The sequence below is a fragment of the Papaver somniferum genome, chromosome 7, assembly GCF_003573695.1.
Source record: "Papaver somniferum cultivar HN1 chromosome 7, ASM357369v1, whole genome shotgun sequence".
NCBI classification, from domain to species: domain Eukaryota; kingdom Viridiplantae; phylum Streptophyta; class Magnoliopsida; order Ranunculales; family Papaveraceae; genus Papaver; species Papaver somniferum.
Genome location: NC_039364.1, coordinates 45,989,746 through 46,008,686, shown reverse-complemented (window position 1 = coordinate 46,008,686; position 18,941 = coordinate 45,989,746). Strand labels below are relative to the sequence as shown.

Here is an 18,941-nt window from a genome sequence, read left to right as displayed (position 1 = left end):
GCATAGAGCTCCCAACTCCCAAGTGGTTTGTTTGCTAGGAGATACGCCAGGGTTGAGGAGGGTTTCTTTATTAGGACCCTTGAAGAACTCTTAAACTATTAGCCCTAAAAGATTCGTGCGATTTTCCTACCGGAGGAATATAATTGTATAAAATTAATCAATGACGATTCATTCAGGATTACTACTGGTCGGTGCCATCCAGATAACGACGATTCTCATAGAATTTCAGCACTCCCGACTACTAAAGGATTTGCAAATCATTGGGAACCCAATTATTAGTCACTGCAGTCCGACAAAGATAAAGTTGGTCAAAGCATATCCAGGGTAGTTGGGAAAATGCATGAAAAATGAGGCTCGCTCATTTACTGCTCGTTATAATAAGAGTCAAGGCATAAATCATGACTCCAGTCCTGTGAGTAGTGTTCTGTTATCTTCTTGAAGACAACTGGTAAAACTAGGTTACTTGGATACAGAAAAGAGCCAAGCCAACCCAAATCTATGGTAAGAAGAAAACTGTCTTTGACTTGTACCGTCTTATGCAGATAAACAAACTAATGGGAATAAAGCTACAAAATTGAATATTCTCGTGATTAATATTATCTTATTCATCCAAACTTTGACTACAGTTTCTTCTTTGCCTTTTCATTCATCTCTACTTCTATGCCAAAATTACTACCTTCAAGAAACAAAATGATTGTTGATTTGTTTGTATATTCTAGTTAGGCTGCTCTCTCTGCAATTACAGCAGGATTTTCTGACTTTCTCTTCAACTAACTGTAAGTTCACATTTCCTTCTTCTTTTCTTTTGTTTTCATTTTTGTGTTGTTTCCTTCCAATTCATACTGAGAAAACAAAACGAATTTGTGTGTTTTGTTTGATTTTTACCTGTTTATCATTTATTATCGGGTTTCAGTTGTGAATAGAATTGCTCAAATTAGTCAACCGGGAATGTATTGTATTGAACTCTGAAATGTGAATTGTTTAGGCTCTCAGGATTCATCTTTCGTTTGATTACAGTTTTTATGCATTCAACTCGATATGTTTTCTGGGAAAATCGCAATTATTCTCGGTAGGTTCTGTAAACAGAAAATAAGTCTATGACCTTATGTTTTTTTCTTCTGCTTTCTAGGTTATTGTGATTTGACATAAGGGTGGAAGGAATGGAAATGCTTGAAACTGGTGATGAACATCCAATTATAATTCCTACATCAAGTGCGGTCGTTGTGGCTGTTACTGTAAGTAGAAGAAGCGTATATGCAATTGGTTGGGCATTGCAGAAGTTTGGTCCAGAGGGTAGAAACAAATTCAAAATGCTACATGTTCGTCCATGCGTCACCTCAATCCCGACGCCAAGTAAGTCATTTCTCCATCTATTTAGCTAAAAGAAGATTAACGAAAAATTGACGTTGTTGTTCATCTCCTTGTGTTAAATCCCGTCAAGGTCTTATACTTAGATTGATTAGTGAAAGAGTATCTCTGAATTATCTATAGAACGTTTGTTTTTTGCGGTTCACCTCATCTATTTCCGAGTTCTGTTTGGTTTATCTTCATATCTGACGGAAGCCATTTTGGTTGGGTTGGTAATCCGGTCACGTTCCATAGGTTTAATCTCCATATTACTTACCTTAGAGAAAGAGGTGTACAAGTTCAAAAATGACACTGCTTGCTTATTTCTTGTCTGTCTCTTGTATGTATGTACTATTGTCACATTGTGGGCATTAACATGGTTGTGTATTCCAGTGGGAAATTATATTTCACTCTCACAAGTACGAGCTGAAGTAGCCGATGCGTATAAGATGGAGGTAGAGGCGAAAGCGCGAAGAATGCTTGCTCCGTTTGAACAAATTTTTATAGAAAGAAAGGTAAAATCTTCTTCTTTGCGGTGAAATGAGAACCATTTTCTAAGGGATCAAAGAAAAGTATATAAATGTTTATGTATCTATCACATATATGTAAAACGGGAACCTCAAATGCATGACTGTGGATGCAGGTGGCGGTGGATGTTGTGGTAATCGAAGCTGATGAAATCGCGGAAGCAATAGCAGCAGAGATTGCTAAACACTCAAATACTGAGTTAGTCATTGGTGCCTCAGCCTCTGGCATGTTTTCAAGGTAATAGCATCTAATCCTGCTCTCAACTGGTGACTCGATCTTTTTTTCTCATGGCAAAGAGAAACCATATCTATTAGCAATCTTGGTTTCCCAGTTATCCTTCTTATTAGTCGTTAATGTATAACACAGGTTTTCAAAATTATTGCAATTGACAATTACTTTATGATATGCTCTTTGTATGTGAATCTTCTCCCAAATGTAATTTGATTTTCTTTCATCTTTAATATCTGTAGGAAAAGTAAGAACCTGGCGTCAAGAATCTCAGAATGCGCGCCAAGTTGCTGTACAGTTTATGTCATTTCAAAAGGGAAATTGACAACTGTTCGTCCTTCAGGGACAGACAAGCTCATCAAATACAACAATTCTGACGTTAAATCTAGTTCAAGTGGAAGTAATAAAGATGAAAATAGTGATACTTTGTCTACTTCAGATAATAATGTTGGAACTATCTTTTATGAAAGAACTGATACTAGTAGCTCTAGTGGTAGTGACCTAAATTACAGTCTGCAAACAGGTATTTTGGTTGCTATTCTCTGTTTCTTTCATTTTACGTGTGACCTAAGAAATCGACGTTGCTATTTCAAAGATACGAAAATTATGACTGCTTAACAACAATCTCATCTTGTACCCTGAACATTTCCCTAGGGGTTCACATTTTAGTATCGTTTTAAGAAAAACATCTCATTCTTCTGTAACAGACCAAGAAGCCTCCATGGATTCATACTCACCCATCAAGTATCCTACGATCGATGTTCAGCGGTTTCAAGCACTTTCAACTATTAACCAGGCCCTTCATAACACAAAACCATCGCTTCGTCACTCTGGAGATCCATCTGTCAATGAAAGAAGAGATGGTAGGGGTTCTTACTCCTCGGATAGGTATAGAAGCTTTCAAACTGATTTTCCATCTTGGTACTCCGACCAGCCAGCGTCATCAGATGAGCAACAAAAATTATCTTCATCGGATGACCAGGTAACCCATTAACCCTTTATTTTGCAACTTGGTATAAATTGTCTCAAAGGATTGCTACAATTTGGAGCTTCTTCTGACACAACATTCAGACTGCATAGTATATCGACTTTTTTTCCTTGCGTCATATGTGCAGCAGGTAGATATCAATTTTGAACTAGAAAGGCTGAGGGTTGAGATAAGACATGTCCGAGGAATGTTTGCAGTAGCTCAGAGTGAAACAATTAATGCTTCTCGTCAAGTAAGTTGTACACAATTAGGATCCAGATGAGAAAGATTCTACATCCTACATTCTTACTCACAATTCTCTTTTTATTTCCCTCCATCAGCTAAAAACTCTAACAAAACGCCGAATAGAGGAATCAGCTAAGCTCGGAGAAATAAACTTAAGGGAGGAGAAGGCGAGAGAGTTGGCCAGTGAAGAGAAGGAGAAACATGAAGCTGCAAAAAAGGAACTTGAACTTGTGATGGAACGTACTAAAAATGAATCTTTGCGAAGGAAAGACGCTGAAAGTAAAGCTGCCCGTGATACAAATGAGAAACAAAAGTTTGAAAAGGCATTGGGTGATCCTGGTGATAAATACATGAAGTATAAATGGGAAGATATCGTCTCAGCTACATCATCTTTTTCCGAGAACCTTAAACTTGGAGCTGGAGCTTTTGGTACTGTTTACAAGTGTAATTTGCAGAATATCACAGCTGCGGTGAAAGTACTCCACTCAAATGAAGGTCAAAGGAACAAGGAATTTCAACAGGAGGTAAAATGGTTTGGAGAGTGTATTGAAGTTTTATTTTGATAAAATATTTATTCTTCCTTTAATTAACTAAACCTTTTGTCCACAATTTTGCAGCTTGAAATCTTGAGCAAAATACGGCATCCGCATTTGCTACTTCTTCTTGGTGCATGTCCTGAAAAAGGTTGCCTTGTTTACGAATACATGGAGAATGGTAATCTAGAAGATAGGTTATTTCAGAAGAATAATACACCTCCGATGCCATGGTTCGATCGCTACCGCGTAGCTTGGGAAGTAGCATCTGCCTTACTTTTTTTACATACTTCGAAGCCAACACCAATCATTCATCGTGATCTGAAGCCTGCAAACATCTTACTTGATCATAACTTTGTTAGTAAAATTGGTGATGTTGGACTTTCTACTTGGCTTCCCTCGGTCACTTCCTCAGTATCTGCCACTTACACCGAAACAGACCTTGTTGGAACCCTGTGTTACATAGACCCCGAGTACCAAAGGAGTGGTTCAATTTCACCCAAGTCTGATGTTTATGCATTTGGGATGGTGATCCTGCAACTATTAACGGCGAAACCTGCTTTAGCCTTGGCCTATAACGTCGAAACTGCGTTAGAAGATGGGAACTTAGCGGAACTTTTGGACCCCAAGGCTGGGAATTGGCCAATTGAGGAGACACGAGAACTAGCACTTTTAGGAATGAACTGTGTGGAACTGAGTTCATGCGATAGACCTGATTTGGAAACTACAGTTCTACCATTTCTTGAGAAACTCAAAGGAATTGCCGATAAGGCTAACCGAAAATTTTCTCACTCTGTCCAATCTGCCCCAGCAAACCACTTTATATGCCCTATACTTCAGGTAAGTCACTTACAACCTCTAGGTGTGTTAGTTTAACATCCATAAAACTGACATACATGAAGGCATAGAATGGTTCATAGTTTTATTCCTTTGTGTATAATTATTCTCAGTTCCTATTTCTTTTTTCCTTTTTCTGTTCTTCATTTGACATAAAATATCTATACTTTGTTTTGCAGGATGTAATGGAAAACCCCTGTGTTGCTTCAGATGGATATACATATGATCGCAAGGCAATAGAAAACTGGCTTGCGGAGAATGACAAATCACCTATGACCAATATGGCACTACCTGATATGAATCTTACACCTAATTACTCTCTTCTTGCAGCAATTATGGAGTGGAAATCCAAATTACAATAACATCTGCAACTTAAACTCTGTTGATTTTCTTTTATAAAAGACTCTTGACTGGGATTCTCTGGCATGTGCATGCATCCTTGCCCAGTTACCCAGTAAAAAAGAAAACAGATCATTGTGTTTTGGTCGTCTCGTTTTGTCCTTGATCAGATTTGAGTGTATAGATTGTAACAGGATTTCATCACAGCTGATGATAAATATAAAGTTGTTGAGAAACTAAATATACGTACCTCTATATGCGACGACTTGGAACTTAGTTGATTTGAGGTTTTGAAGTAGGTTTGTGTTAGTTTTGTTTTGGCTTAGCATTTAGTGTATCATAATCGTGATGCCAAACAATCTGTATAGTGAAATTGTAACCTTGTTTCTTTTGAAAAATTGTTAACAAAAAACAAGAAATTAAATTTGTTATAATTTGGTTTCTAGCATTTGTTTTTGTATTTTTAACTTTCTGCTCATAGTTGTTTTAGCTTGATTCTAATATACGGTGGAACTGTATTGTCTGAAGGCTGAGGACTCCAAATGGGTCTTTTGAACTTCAAAGCCTGGCTTGGCCTTCCGCTAGTCAAAAGCACCTAAACTGTCTCGTCTTAAGAAAATTCTCATCTCTCTCTCTCTGTTGGAGTGGTTGATGAATTCATTCATCATGATGCAACTATTTTTCAAGAGAAGCTCCAGCGGGCGAGTAAGGTGAGGCTATCGATGTTGGTGTAGTTCACCTGTTTTTTTTTGGGCCACAGCTAGAGTTCTTGCATTCCATGAGATGTCAACGAGATTGTGGTTCTCCTGGGTGTTTCAGGGGACTTCTAAGGAAGATACTTCCCCGGCCAAACCAGAAAGAATACTACTTGATGAGCTTCTGAGCCAAAAGATTGGTGTTCACGCATTCTACCATGCTTAACTTTTCCTTCTTTGCTTTATAACATTGGTCATTTGGTCTGATCCATGAGACCATCTACTACAAACAATGTGCTGAAACCGACTGTCAACTTATGAAAGTCTTGAACTAGATAAGAAGTATCCAATGAGAAAACATCATACCGTGATAACCACTCATTCTAGAATCCTAGTTTCTGATTAATGTGGTGGTCTTAAACACGTTAAAGATTAGACTATATTTTATCAAGATAGGTAAAAGAAATTAAAGATAGAAAAGCAAAAGAAGGATTATGTTTCCAATTTTTGATATTGTTCCAGAACTCATAAATTTTGACTCTCTACTCTAGTCCTATCAAATCACAAGAATTAGGAAAAAAAAAAGTTATCAATCCGTTTGACTTTAAAGGGTTGTTTCTTATCGTACGTAAAAATCTTTCATGTTCTAATATACAAATTTCTAAATGGACATAGTATTAGGAAACAAATTTGCCGATTAACTGGATTTGTATGACCTATACAAGTCGAACCCGACATTGTTCAAATTTATTAAATAGCAGATAGCCCTTGTCCCCTATCTTATCTTCTGTCCACTACTCGTCCTCCCTAGATCGATATCATGTTGCCAAAAGCCTGCGCAACAGTCAACACTAACAAAAAAGGTCATTTTGCCAGATTTTACGAGTAACAGTCATCTGCACCACGACTTCACCAAAAAATCAAGAGTTTTATTAGGGCCATCAAGTAAATTAGTTGGTTGAAATAGGAGAGTCCAAAGGGTCCCCAATCCATGTATTCCGAAGGACATTGCTCCTGCTCATCAATGATTCAAGAATAAGTGACACCACATGTCATTGCATTTTGTCCTTGGCGATAGACCTAACTCCAAACTCTACTCCAATGATTTGAGAACTGTAACAACAGCATCAATACCATGCCTAAGAAGTGAATCTAGATCTGATCAGTGGCTCCATCTCCTATTCGCTTCGACTAAAACGCTTAACATACTATTAACATCAATACCATGAATGAGTTATTTCTTACTATTAAAATACAGTAGAAACATTATAAATTAATGCCATCGGCACCATCAAAAATTATTAATTAACCGAGATATTAATTAATCGATAAATTAATACTTATTAATTTATAGATAAATTTCATATCAAATAATTAGTTTTTCTACAAACAAGATACCATATCATATCTTTTATATTTCCTATATAAATACAATATCAATATCAAATCATATTTTATAAATATAATATTCAATCATATTTTTAATTTCTTATATAAACACAATATCAAATCATATTTTCTAAATAAATTTTTATCAAAAAAAATAGTTCATATAGAAATACAATATGAAATCATACTACTAATAAATAATTTTTTTTTATATAAATACAATATGAAATCATACTACTAACATAAAACAAATCATACAAACAAATATGGCTTTTCATCTTAAAGGTGTTAAAAAATCAACAGTGACCGATGAAATTCGTAGAGCATTATTCAAGTACAAGAGGATAATCCAACAACACCAAAAGTTCTTACAATGATACGAAAAATTAGAGATGAAATTCAATGCATTATGATTTTAACAAAAAAACATAAGACAATTAAATCATTTTTTAAAAAGTCTTCGTAAATAATTAATGTATTGAATATACATATATATATACTAGGTATCACCCCGGCCTACGGCCGGGCTCAACCTTTTTCGTTTTCGTTTTGTTGTTTGATAGGCTGGTCCGTATTCTACCAAAATATTTTTTAGTCATTCGCAAAACTAATTAGATTATAACGGTCAAACATCGAGCTTATAAGTTAGTTCGGACTTGCGTCCCTAGTATTTGTGGTCCCTTGAAGATACCATAGTATTTTGTTGATCGGGTCAAATTAGCCGGGGCCGTGGTCCCTTGAGAATACTATAGTATTTTGTTGGTCGGGTCAAATTAGTCGGGGATTACAGTCCCGACCGTGGCCCTTAAACATTCCCTAATGTTTTGTTGGTCGGGGTTGTGACACTTAAATCTCGCACATAAATCTTTACCATGTTTTTTATTTTATTTGTTTTTAAAAAATAGCTTTTAGATTAGTTGAGGCTAACTTCAATTTTCTTGAGAAAGTTATGGTACAAATCATTATGCTTATTGGATGATTGAACGTTCAAATGACTTATTCGATGGACCAGAGTATATCTGGTGTATACGAATAATCTTCATGGAGGGTCATCCACCAAACATAATCCAAACAGACCCTTAGCCATATGTTTACCGTGAAGATGTATTAGTAAGGAGATATTTGGTTGCATTAAACATAAAACCTCTTACCCAATTCACTCCTCTTCCTCTATTAGGTTTCCTTTCTTCTCTTTTCCTCTTTAGACCAATTCTTTTTTAAAATCATCAGCTTTGTTTTCTTTTATTTTACCGTATCCATCCTTTAAATCATCCATAATAATAACTTAGTATTAATAACTCAGTATTATTATGATATAGAGAGACGAAGTTAAGAATTAGAATTCGTTAATGGAGAGGAAGAACTATAGATAGAAGACCATCTGTTGGTGAAACCGTTAAAGAATGATGCTCTTTTGTTCTATAAATACATCTACTTAGTGTTAGCCTATATTAACGGAAACTTAATCAAATTAGGAAATCCGACGCTGCAGTCAAATTAAGAAATCCAAAGGATCCGACGCCGTTAAATAATCTATAGAATCATATTTTTATTAGGAAGCCAAGGAATCGGACGGACGTCTATATAGGACATATAACCGATCGATCTCCATCGTGGGATGACGAAATCGATGGTCGGATTTGTAAGGCTACACACACACCACTTCTTTGTATAATATAGACTAGGTATCACACTGGCCTACGGTCGGGGCTCAACCTTTTTCGTTTTCGTTTTGTTGTTTGATCGGCTGGTCCGTATTCTACCAAAATCTTTTTTAGTCATTCGCAAAACTAATTAGATTATAACGGTCAAATATCGAGCTTATAAGTTAGTTCGGACTTGCGTCCCTAGTATTTGTGGTTGTGTCAAATTAGTCGGGGCTTACAGCCCCGGCCGTGGTCCCTTGAGGATACCATAGTATTTTGTTGATCGGGTCAAATTAGCCGGGGCCGTGGTCCCTTGAGAATACTATAGTATTTTGTTGGTCGGGTCAAATTAGTCGGGGATTACAGTCCCGACCGTGGCCCTTAAACATTCCCTAATGTTTTGTTGGTCGGGGTTGTGACACTTAAATCTCGCACATAAATCTTTACCATGTTTTTTATTTTATTTGTTTTTAAAAAATAGCTTTTAGATTAGTTGAGGCTAACTTCAATTTTCTTGAGAAAGTTATGGTACAAATCATTATGCTTATTGGATGATTGAACGTTCAAATGACTTATTCGATGGACCAGAGTATATCTGGTGTATACGAATAATCTTCATGGAGGGTCATCCACCAAACATAAGCCAAACAGACCCTTAGTCATATGTTTTCCGTGAAGATGTATTAGTAAGGAGATATTTGGTTGCATTAAACATAAAACCTCTTACCCAATTCACTCCTCTTCCTCTATTAGGTTTTCTTTCTTCTCCTTTCCTCTTTAGACCAATTTTTCTTTTGAATCATCAGCTCTGTTTTCTTTTATTTCACCGTATCCATCCTTTAAATCATCCATAATAATAACTCAGTATTATTATGATATAGAGAGACGAAGTTAAGAATTAGAAGTCGTTAATGGAGGGGAGGAACTATAGATAAAAGACCATCTGTTGGTGAAACCGTTAAAGAATGATGCTCTTCTGCTCTGTAAATACATCTACTTAGTGTTAGCCTATATTAACGGAAACTTAGTCAAATTAGGAAATCCGACGCTGCAGTCAAATTAAGAAATCCAAAGGATCCGACGCCGTTAAATAATCTTTAGAATCATATTTTTATTAGGAAGCCAAGGGATCAGACGAACGTCTATATAGGACATATAACCGATCGATCTCCATCGTAGGATGACGAAATCGATGGACGGATTTGTAAGGCTACACACAACACCACTTCTTTTTATAATATTTATATTATAAAAAGAAGTGTTGTGTGTGTAGACTGATAAATCTGACCCTTGATTGGTTGATTCGTTATATGTCCTATATAGACGTCCGTCTGATCCTTGCAATTTAATTATTTTGGACGGCGTAGATTATGCCACGGACCTTGCCGAACCTAATCTCAAGCTAGACATGGGTCTGACCCTAGCTTTGCCCGACCACCAAATTAGGAAAGAATATAGGATTCCTTATGTGACTGCCAACCATCTTGGAGTGAATAATGATTCGTACTTTATACTACTTACGATAAGTTTATTTAACTCATGAGATGCACTCTGCATCTATGTTTTTCTTTTTTTTTAATAATTCAATAAAATCTGTTTCGTCACCCTTTGCTATTACTTCGTTGATATGGATTGAAAAGTATATCTCACGTTCAAATGTGGGGCGCCCACTCACTAATGATTTCATTGCCGAGTTAATTGATCACTCAGAGAAATGTGTCTTATAGTACAACCCAGAAACAACTACATGTAATTATTGGGGATGGAGCAGCTAATTATTGTAAGAAGTTTGAGACTCTATTTAACCCCTCCGTAATCCGTCATAATGAAACCGAAGTTCTTTTTCAGAACAAATGCCAAACCACGGATGAATCTATAGAATCAGTGAGGACTCTAGCGCGTTTTTCTTTTTATAATGTGGATCCCTTATACAGTAAAACAATTTTTACTGTTAGGGGTTTTGCTGCCTGCCAAACGAAAAAATAAAAAGAAAGGTAATTGTTTATCTTCTTCGTTACTCAAAGAAAATTTAAGGGACCGAGTCTAATTTGATCAAGCCTACAAAATATCGGGGCTTTTCCTAATCAAGACTAATTTTAATACGGGATTATATTTGATTATAATTCATGGTCGGGGCCATAGGCCCCGACTATTATGACTAGAATAACTAAACACGACCCTGATCATTACGGTCTGATTATAATTTCGTGTGAGGGTACTGACTGGCTAACCAAACAGTAAAAAAAAACTCGAAAAAGGTTGAGTCTCTCGCCTATAAGCTCAAATAGAATTTAAGGGTGTAACCGCGTCTAATTTGATAGCTCAACAAAACATCAGGAGGTCTGTTTTATAGGTTCAACCCTCTAGATTTTAACATAATCACGGATAATTTTATTGCGGGGACTATATTTGACTCTAGATTCTTTAATCCATGGTCGGGGCCTACTATGACCCGACTGACTAAACACGACTTTGTTCATTACAGGATGACTAACCAGTAAACAAAACTTGAAAAAGGTTGATCCCCGGCCGTAGGCCGGGGTGATACCTAGTCTATATTATAAAAAGAAGTGTTGTGTGTGTAGCCTGATAAATCCGACCATCGATTTCGTAATCCCACGGCGTGGATCGGTTCGTTATATGTTGTATATAGACGTCCGTCGGATTGTTGGGTTTCCTGATTTGACTATGCTTCCATAATAAGATGTCTTGACCATTATATATCGGGAAAAAATACCACGTTAACTACGTTTCCTAATAAGAATATGGGAAAGGGATATATTCAAATTTCCTTATCTGACTACGTTTTGAGATATACTTACGTTTTTTCTACAAGGGAAAACAAAAAACAAAAAAGGAAACCAATGCAAAAAAAAGTTCAAAAAAAAATGTAGACAGCCGTAGGACATTAGTATGATATCACAATATCTATATATGTACTAGGTATCAAGTTAAACTAACTAAGTTATGGTAAGGTAAAGTAAAGTAAGGAATTGGAGAAAGTTGTTGGGCAGGAAGCTTCACCTGGGTGCAACCTGGTGCTTCATTCTCTTCCTTTCGCAGCAAATTAAGACAAAGCAAAAAGAAAATGTTACCAAATAGACACGAACTCAAAAACACGAATAGCACCCCATGAAATCATCTCTTGCAAATTAAATACCCAATGACATAATTTAATTTGCAATTTAAAGAAAGCACGAGGATCAAGCATAAAACCTTGCCCAAAAACATAAAAAATGAACAGCTTAAAAGTTTGACTCGGTCAATCAGACCTTTGAGGATGCAAATGTACAAATTGCTGAATGGAGACAAAGTTGTACAACAAAATGGACAAACAAACTCGGTGTAGTTTACTAATATTCTATGTACAATTTTAGAACCATGTATAGAGATATTAGATTCATGCATATTACAAATTAGCCGTGGGACATATCCAAACATTGACTTTGGCCATTCTGCCGCTTGGACCGTTAGTTCGCGAAATGTACATCCGTCCGTTGTATATATGACAGGGATTTTATTATTTTGGACGTTCGGGATTGATGTCACGATAAGAATATATGAATTTGAAGTAATAATAAGGCTGTTATAAAAAGAAATGATGTCTGTCTTGGGTAATAGACGGCCCTTGATTTCGGCAATCCGACGGCTGGGAAAGATAGTTGGCGATATTTCTATCCATCCGTCCGTTTTAGACATATAATTTTGAGAGATATTTACGTCCGTCGGTTTGTGAGATGATCTTATTTTAATATTTTATTTTAGACGGCAGGGATTATGCCCCGGCCCGGTGCAAAACGAGACTCAACATTTCCTTATGTGACTCGAATCAACATTTCCTAATGCGTGTCGGTTTCCTTAAAAGTTTTCATGCACTAACTATAAATATCCTTTCTGATTTTACCAAAAAATATTAATTTGAAGACTCTATAGATTTTACCTAATCACGACTAATTTTAATGCGGATATCATATTTGCTTTTAAATTTTCTAATCTACGGCCCCGATCCATCCGGCTATTATGACCCGCCTAATTGAACACGCTATTGTGACCCGACTAACTAACACAGTATAATATGACACGACCAACTAAATATCAGGACCGTTGTGGTATTGACCGGACTAACTAAATATACTCCCGACTATTATAGATGGACTAAAATATGGGAAGACACTGGCCGACCGACCAAACAATAAACAGAACTCTAAAAGGTTGAGCCCCGACCGTAGGCCGGGGTGATACCTAGTAGATATATATATATATATATATATATATATATATATATATATATATATATATATATATATATATAATGCATTATTAATTTATATTTCATATGGGACCTACATAAATTAATTTGACACGTTGCACCCAATTCGGTACCCGTCAAAAATATTATGAGTATTAATTAAAAGAGTTTTTACTGTATTTTTTGTATTTTTTTTTTCCTTTTCATTGGATTAGAAATTAACTCAAACTTCAGAACATCAGTTTGAAAAAAATTTACATCCCAAACCTATTCTCCATATGACAAAAAAGAGTTGGGGTTTTTTTCATCTATTTCCTTTCACTAGCAAACTTTGGAATTCCTCCAAAAAGTAATGGAAAACCGAAAGGAGTCACAAGCTTAAATAAAGAGGCCAATAAAACCAAAAAGGAGATAAAACTAAAATAAAGACTAATCTCCTAGATCCTAACAACAATTAACTAAACTATTCATCTTCTAGAGACAACAGGAGTTTGGGACCAAGGATTGGTGGGCAATGCTCTTTGCTGTGCGCTCATTTGCTGGTGGTGTCGATGGTGAGCAGCTTCAGCAGCAACTGATGGTGCTGGAACAGCTGGGGTAGATCCTGCCGCTGATGCATTTGTTGAAGCTGAGACTGCAACACGTTCACAAGATGGACACATAGTGAGAGTCGTTGGCGGTGTCATTTGCATGTAAAACTGTGGGGACAATTTCAATGCCCTCAGTTCTTGAACTTCTTTCTGTAATCTTCTATTCTCCTCTGTCAAATTTTCACAACATCTCTTCAGGAATTCGCAATCAACTTCAGTTTGTTTCAACTTGGTCCTGCAGAAACAAACACACACACACAAAAAGAAAAAGTAAATAAACCACAAATACAAGGGTAAATCTGGTATAAACACAAAATACACATGAAAAAAAGAAAAAATCAGTAGGGAAGCTTCTTACCTTGCCCTTCTGTTCTGAAACCAAACTTCCACTTGTCTAGGTCTAAGATTCAATTGCTTTGCTAATGCCAGTTTTTGTTTCTGTAAAGATAAAAACAAACCAAATCCAAAATTAGTAAGATATTGATACGATTCCAAAATTACCCTTCACTGATTCCATAGATTTACCAAAAGAAAAAAAAATGTCACTTACTGGATTGAGAGTGTTGTGCTCTTTGAATGTTTCTTCAAGAATGGCAGATTGATCTCTAGAGAGTCTCAGTTTTTTCCTTGAATTCTCACCGTCTTCATCGTCACTATTCATTCCTCCTCCATTACCACCGCTTCGAGAAGAAGCTCTTTCGATTTCATTATCTTCACCATCACCACCAGAGCAATTTATGGTATCTCTTTCGATACTTCTTCTTTTATTCCCACTTATACTCGAAACTGTACTATTTGGTGATGAAACTCCTACCTCTTCTTCACAATCTATTGTTGCTGTTGTTGATGGCATTCTGTTCACATCAATTCCTCTTAAAAATGATCTTGTTTCTCCTCTGTACATCTCCGCTGTAATCCGATCTGCAATAAATTAAGGAAAATGATAATATTAGGAGACAAATTAAGGTTTAAAGACATATCAATAGCTTCAAATCACAGATCTGTTATTGCATGCGAAATCTGATTGTTGTAGCTTTAAGAAATTCCAAAAAAAAAAAAAAATTGTAAAGAAAAAGTACCAGATGATCCGAAAGCTTCATTCCAATTAGTAATACTGTTTGTCTTCTGATGATGAATCAAAAATGGTGAAGGATTATTAGAGACTGAAGCAGCAGAAGGAGGCATTAGATTTAGTTGTAATGGATATCTATTATCTGCTGTTGTTGTTGATGTTGATGAACATAAACTCAAACTTAATCCTAAATCTTCCTTTTCCACAAACATCTTTACCTCCAATTCAATCAAACTTTTTCTTCTTCTTTCTTTTCAATTTGTTTTGCAACAATTTCAACTTTGTGTGTTCTCCTAAATAAAGAGATTTTTTCTTTCTTCTCTGGTAGGGTTTGGGGGTATCGTTAATTTCTAGGGTTTGTGAGACATAAATGAGGGAAAGATTTTATGAATCCTTTTCTCACAGCTTTTTCAGTACACAGTGTTGTTGGTAATGTTAAGGAGTAACTGCTTTATATAGACTTTGTTATTCTTTTCTTTTCTTTTACTTTTTTATTTTATTTTCCTTTGGCGTTCAATCATGACTTGTGTCAGGGACACCAATTATCATCATGCGTGCCCAACTCAAACTTAACCAGGAACCTTGACCTGAGTTACTAATTAACTAACCATGGTTGCTAATCAATTAGATCTTGTATAGTGCATTCAAGAGAGTTAAATACTTAGGATTCTCTCTCGTATTGACTATTGACTAATGAGATCTTTAAAAAGTAAGCTGAGATATTTATTTATGGCAATAATACCCTTACATTAAGATGGTCATAAATATGATCTTATCGGTTTCACCTCTATTTTTCTTTTTCTACCGAGTAGGATTCATCATCTAACTCCAAACCGTTTGGGCAGCCGCTAATTAATGCCGAGAGGGTATTCATGTTTTATACCATCCACCAATTATTATTTGCTCATTATTTATGCATATATGAAAATCATTTTCAATAATCTTTCATTTATGTGAATAATCATATACTCCTAAGCATTCTATGACTACGGGCCTCTCTCTATAGCTGGAACGGACGTGTAATTAATTCTAATTCTGATTTAGTCATGTGTATCAACTATCAAGTGGCTGCTCACCAAAAACTAAAATTTCGAAACCATATACACCGTCAATCCTCCTGCCAAATAATGAGCATCCCGGTGAATCTGTGATCCACTTGGTTATTGGAACCAACATTATTCGAGTGGCCGCAGTATCCGAATCAATTATCTCAGCCAACAATAAGAAGTTTACGATGGCAGCCACTGATGTAGTTGTCTGCCAAACATAAACTGTACGGTTATGATTTTTGTTATGTTTTTCTCTCTTAATTAGTGAGGTAAGTTTAGTGGGACCCACAGAAGGAACAAAGTCGAGTGGGGTTCACGTGGGAATGGGGAAGGGGTGTGTGATTAGGAATTAGGAGGTTATGGTGAGAGAGAGAAAATGAAAACAACCAGAAGTCACGTGGATTAACATGTACTTTATGGAGTGTAAGTTGAACACGTGGCAACCAATTTAAAAAAAGTTGGACTCGACTGATAGGAGATGACATGTAGGTCCACAAACACAGGCGTGCGTGTCACGTTTGTCCCCATAATACTCCGACACGCACTCATCACAATCATTGGCTTCAGCAAGATAAACACTACACCATGATTTCATATTATCAGGGAAAAAAATATCTCTTTATTTCTGTAATGACCAAATTATCCAATGTGGTGCTTGTCATGATTTCATTCTCATTGCCCTGCTACCTTCATGCCTTGAAATACTCAGTTGGCTCAGTGTACAATATACTATCATCATGGACCTAAATGCGCCTGTTTGATTATTCTAAATTATGACAAGTATTTTCTTTTTACTTTACTTTTAATTGACAATTCTTGCTATGGAAACCAGTAATTCTTTTACTAATCCAATAGGTGGTAGATAGTTACATAGAAATAGAAATGGAACAGTAATTATAAAACCAAACCCTAATTACGTTTATGGAAGCGGGATACTAATTTCTTCTTATTTTATTAAAAAGGAACCACGAATTTCTACCACGCTGTTATGAATTTTTTTACTAAAGAAAAAATCAGATATCAGAATAATTTGCAGGTCTAAAGACTCTAAACGGAGGGGCATCTTTACTTTTCCAAACAAAGGCATAATGAGTGTGTTGAAGAAAAAAAGTCCAAGAAAACATTGTCAAATGATTATGGACTAAGAGAAAAGTTGGAAAACTAGACTTGAATTCTTTATCAAATGTCAAAATTCTCTTGAAAGAAATTAAATAAACAAACAAAACATCATCATTCATCATATCGCCTGAACTTCAAGTTCCTTTCGGCAACGGATTATCTTTTTTTCCTTTGCAAACCCACTTTGTTATCATTTACTAATGGTATTAATTTCTCAATTTCAATTATACACATAATAGGAGACTGTGACGTAGGGAGAGAGGGTATCATCATTTTGATTTGTCTATCTACGACTTTAACTCGTTTTTTGTTGCACATTTCAATCCAATATTATTCGTAGGAACTACTGTTTAGTCCAGTTTTTCATGACCCAGTTAATGACTAGTCCATCCGTGAAAAACATTTACTCCCTAATCCAAAAACATGTTTTTGGACTAAATTATTTACTCTCTAGTCCAAAAATTTCGTGGAGATTATAAAGTGTATTTTCTAAATGCCTAAAATACCCTTCCAGGTCTAATTAGTATATGGTTGCATGATGTGTTATGCATCCTTTGTGGCGATTTGCATAATGGCTATGCATTCAATTTTCGAGAATTGTGCCTGAAATGAAAGTAACATTTTTCTTGAAACGGAGGGAGTACATCGTTTTATTAGTTGCAACGGAAAATTAATTGATGCATAAACCAAAATTTTGCTACATAAAGTATTATGTATCCATTGTGGTTTGCATAATGGATATACATTTAATTTTCTAAAAACTCTAAATTTGTAAGATATTAAATTTGATATTGTTGTTTGTACTTGTTGCGTAGACTTTTTTATAACCTTTCCAACGAGATAAAATTTGTAAAATTCCAAGGCACGGATTTTTAGATATGTTATATTAAAGTTTGCTTTCCAATTATACCCCTGAAAGATAGGATACACAAAGAGTTATAGTAATCGGGCTAAAAAAGGAAGGGACATTTTTTGTTTTTCGGCCCTGACCATTTCCAATCTTTTTGTGTCAATTGATCACTTACATTTTACAAAAAAATGGCCATATAAAGGTCCTCCCTCGCTTCACTCGATCGGCCCAAATATGTAGTGTCAATATATAACATATTACTACTAGTACTAGTACTAGTTACTAATAGTATACTACATACTACATATGTTATTACTACATACTACATATTGACGATATATAACATATTACTACTATACTACTAGCATACTAGTAGTATACTATACTAGTATACAAGTATCTAAGTATACTACATATTACATATGTTATCACTACATACTACATATGTATTAATATACGTAATATTATATGTTAGGGTTAGTAGAGTAATTTTACTCTTTTCAAACCTTTTATGGACTAGGGAGTAAATATATTTTGCCGCTGGACTAGCCAGTAACCCGGGCCGGGTTTACTGGACTAAACAGCAAAGTCCTCATTATTTTTTGGCTAGCTGAGTCTAGTCACCGGCTGGCGGGTTCCATGTTTCAGTACTTGTACTCGTAATTGTATTTATGAGAACGTTCTGGTACAAGTCCGACACCGGATTTTTACCCATCACGGTTATGTAAATAAAAGTTTGGTTCCGGTTCTATATATGTACCGATTTTTTTTACCAACAACTTTGATACACAAGTAACATAACCAACAAAAGTCCAAAACTGATTGTTTTTATTATTTAACTATTTTGTGGTAAAAAGTTGTGGATTAAACAAATTTCCTGGACCTGACGGGTACCCAATGGAATTTATCAAAGCTTCATGGCAAATCATCAAGAAAGACATAGTTGAAGTAATTCAAGAGTTTTATGATGCAGACAGAGCCGACTGGAGATTGAACTGTGCTTTCATAAGCCTCATCCCCAAAAAAGAAGAAGCCAGTAGAACTCAGCATTTCATACCCATTAGCTTGGTGAGGAGCATCTACAAAAAAATCTCAAAGACGATGGCTGCAAGATTCAAAGTGGTAATTCCTAAACTAATTAGTGAGCATCATGGTGCATTTATACAAGGAAAACAAATACAGGATCATATTCTTATCGCAGGTGAGCTCATAGACTCTAGACTCAAATCAAGGAAACCTGGAATTCTATGCAAACTA

The 18,941-nt window shown here is 35.8% G+C and overlaps 2 protein-coding genes across 4 annotated transcripts; one reads left to right on the top strand and one right to left on the bottom strand.

Annotated features, from left to right (window-relative positions):
• The first annotated feature begins 420 nt into the window (after positions 1 to 420).
• On the top strand, positions 421 to 5,284 carry LOC113297179 (U-box domain-containing protein 35-like). 3 transcript variants are annotated; one of them, XM_026545597.1, is made up of 11 exons: positions 421 to 501; positions 720 to 776; positions 1,130 to 1,353; positions 1,741 to 1,862; positions 1,991 to 2,112; positions 2,346 to 2,626; positions 2,811 to 3,085; positions 3,219 to 3,323; positions 3,412 to 3,840; positions 3,934 to 4,689; positions 4,866 to 5,284. In XM_026545597.1, exons 3-11 carry the CDS (start codon positions 1,161 to 1,163, stop codon positions 5,046 to 5,048), a joined length of 2,466 nt encoding a protein of 821 aa, XP_026401382.1. In that variant the 5' UTR covers positions 421 to 501; positions 720 to 776; positions 1,130 to 1,160; the 3' UTR covers positions 5,049 to 5,284. The 3 variants fall into 3 exon arrangements, with proteins under 3 accessions (XP_026401382.1, XP_026401383.1, XP_026401381.1); XM_026545598.1 differs by lacking the exon at positions 421 to 501 and having other exon boundaries at positions 518 to 776; positions 3,222 to 3,323; XM_026545596.1 differs by lacking the exon at positions 421 to 501 and having other exon boundaries at positions 519 to 776.
• Positions 5,285 to 13,159: 7,875 nt separating this feature from the next.
• Positions 13,160 to 15,121, bottom strand: LOC113297178 (homeobox-leucine zipper protein HAT4-like). Its single transcript, XM_026545595.1, has 4 exons — positions 14,674 to 15,121; positions 14,145 to 14,515; positions 13,953 to 14,032; positions 13,160 to 13,829 (listed from the first exon to the last, which is right to left on the bottom strand). The coding sequence occupies exons 1-4, from the start codon at positions 14,876 to 14,878 to the stop codon at positions 13,472 to 13,474; spliced, it is 1,014 nt and encodes a 337-aa protein (XP_026401380.1). The 5' UTR covers positions 14,879 to 15,121; the 3' UTR covers positions 13,160 to 13,471.
• Between the last annotated feature and the right edge of the window lie 3,820 nt (positions 15,122 to 18,941).

Excerpts from the sequence above, each read along its gene's own strand:
- LOC113297179 (XM_026545597.1), top strand. The coding sequence starts at position 1,161 with ATGGAAATGCTTGAAACTGGTGATGAACATCCAATTATAATTCCTACA. Across the intron at positions 1,863-1,990 it reads AAATTTTTATAGAAAGAAAG|GTGGCGGTGGATGTTGTGGT; the intron begins GTAAAATCTTCT and ends CTGTGGATGCAG. Across the intron at positions 3,086-3,218 it reads TATCTTCATCGGATGACCAG|CAGGTAGATATCAATTTTGA; the intron begins GTAACCCATTAA and ends TCATATGTGCAG.
- LOC113297178 (XM_026545595.1), bottom strand. The coding sequence starts at position 14,878 with ATGTTTGTGGAAAAGGAAGATTTAGGATTAAGTTTGAGTTTATGTTCA. Across the intron at positions 14,033-14,144 it reads AGCACAACACTCTCAATCCA|AAACAAAAACTGGCATTAGC; the intron begins GTAAGTGACATT and ends TTATCTTTACAG. Across the intron at positions 13,830-13,952 it reads TTTCAGAACAGAAGGGCAAG|GACCAAGTTGAAACAAACTG; the intron begins GTAAGAAGCTTC and ends TTGTTTCTGCAG.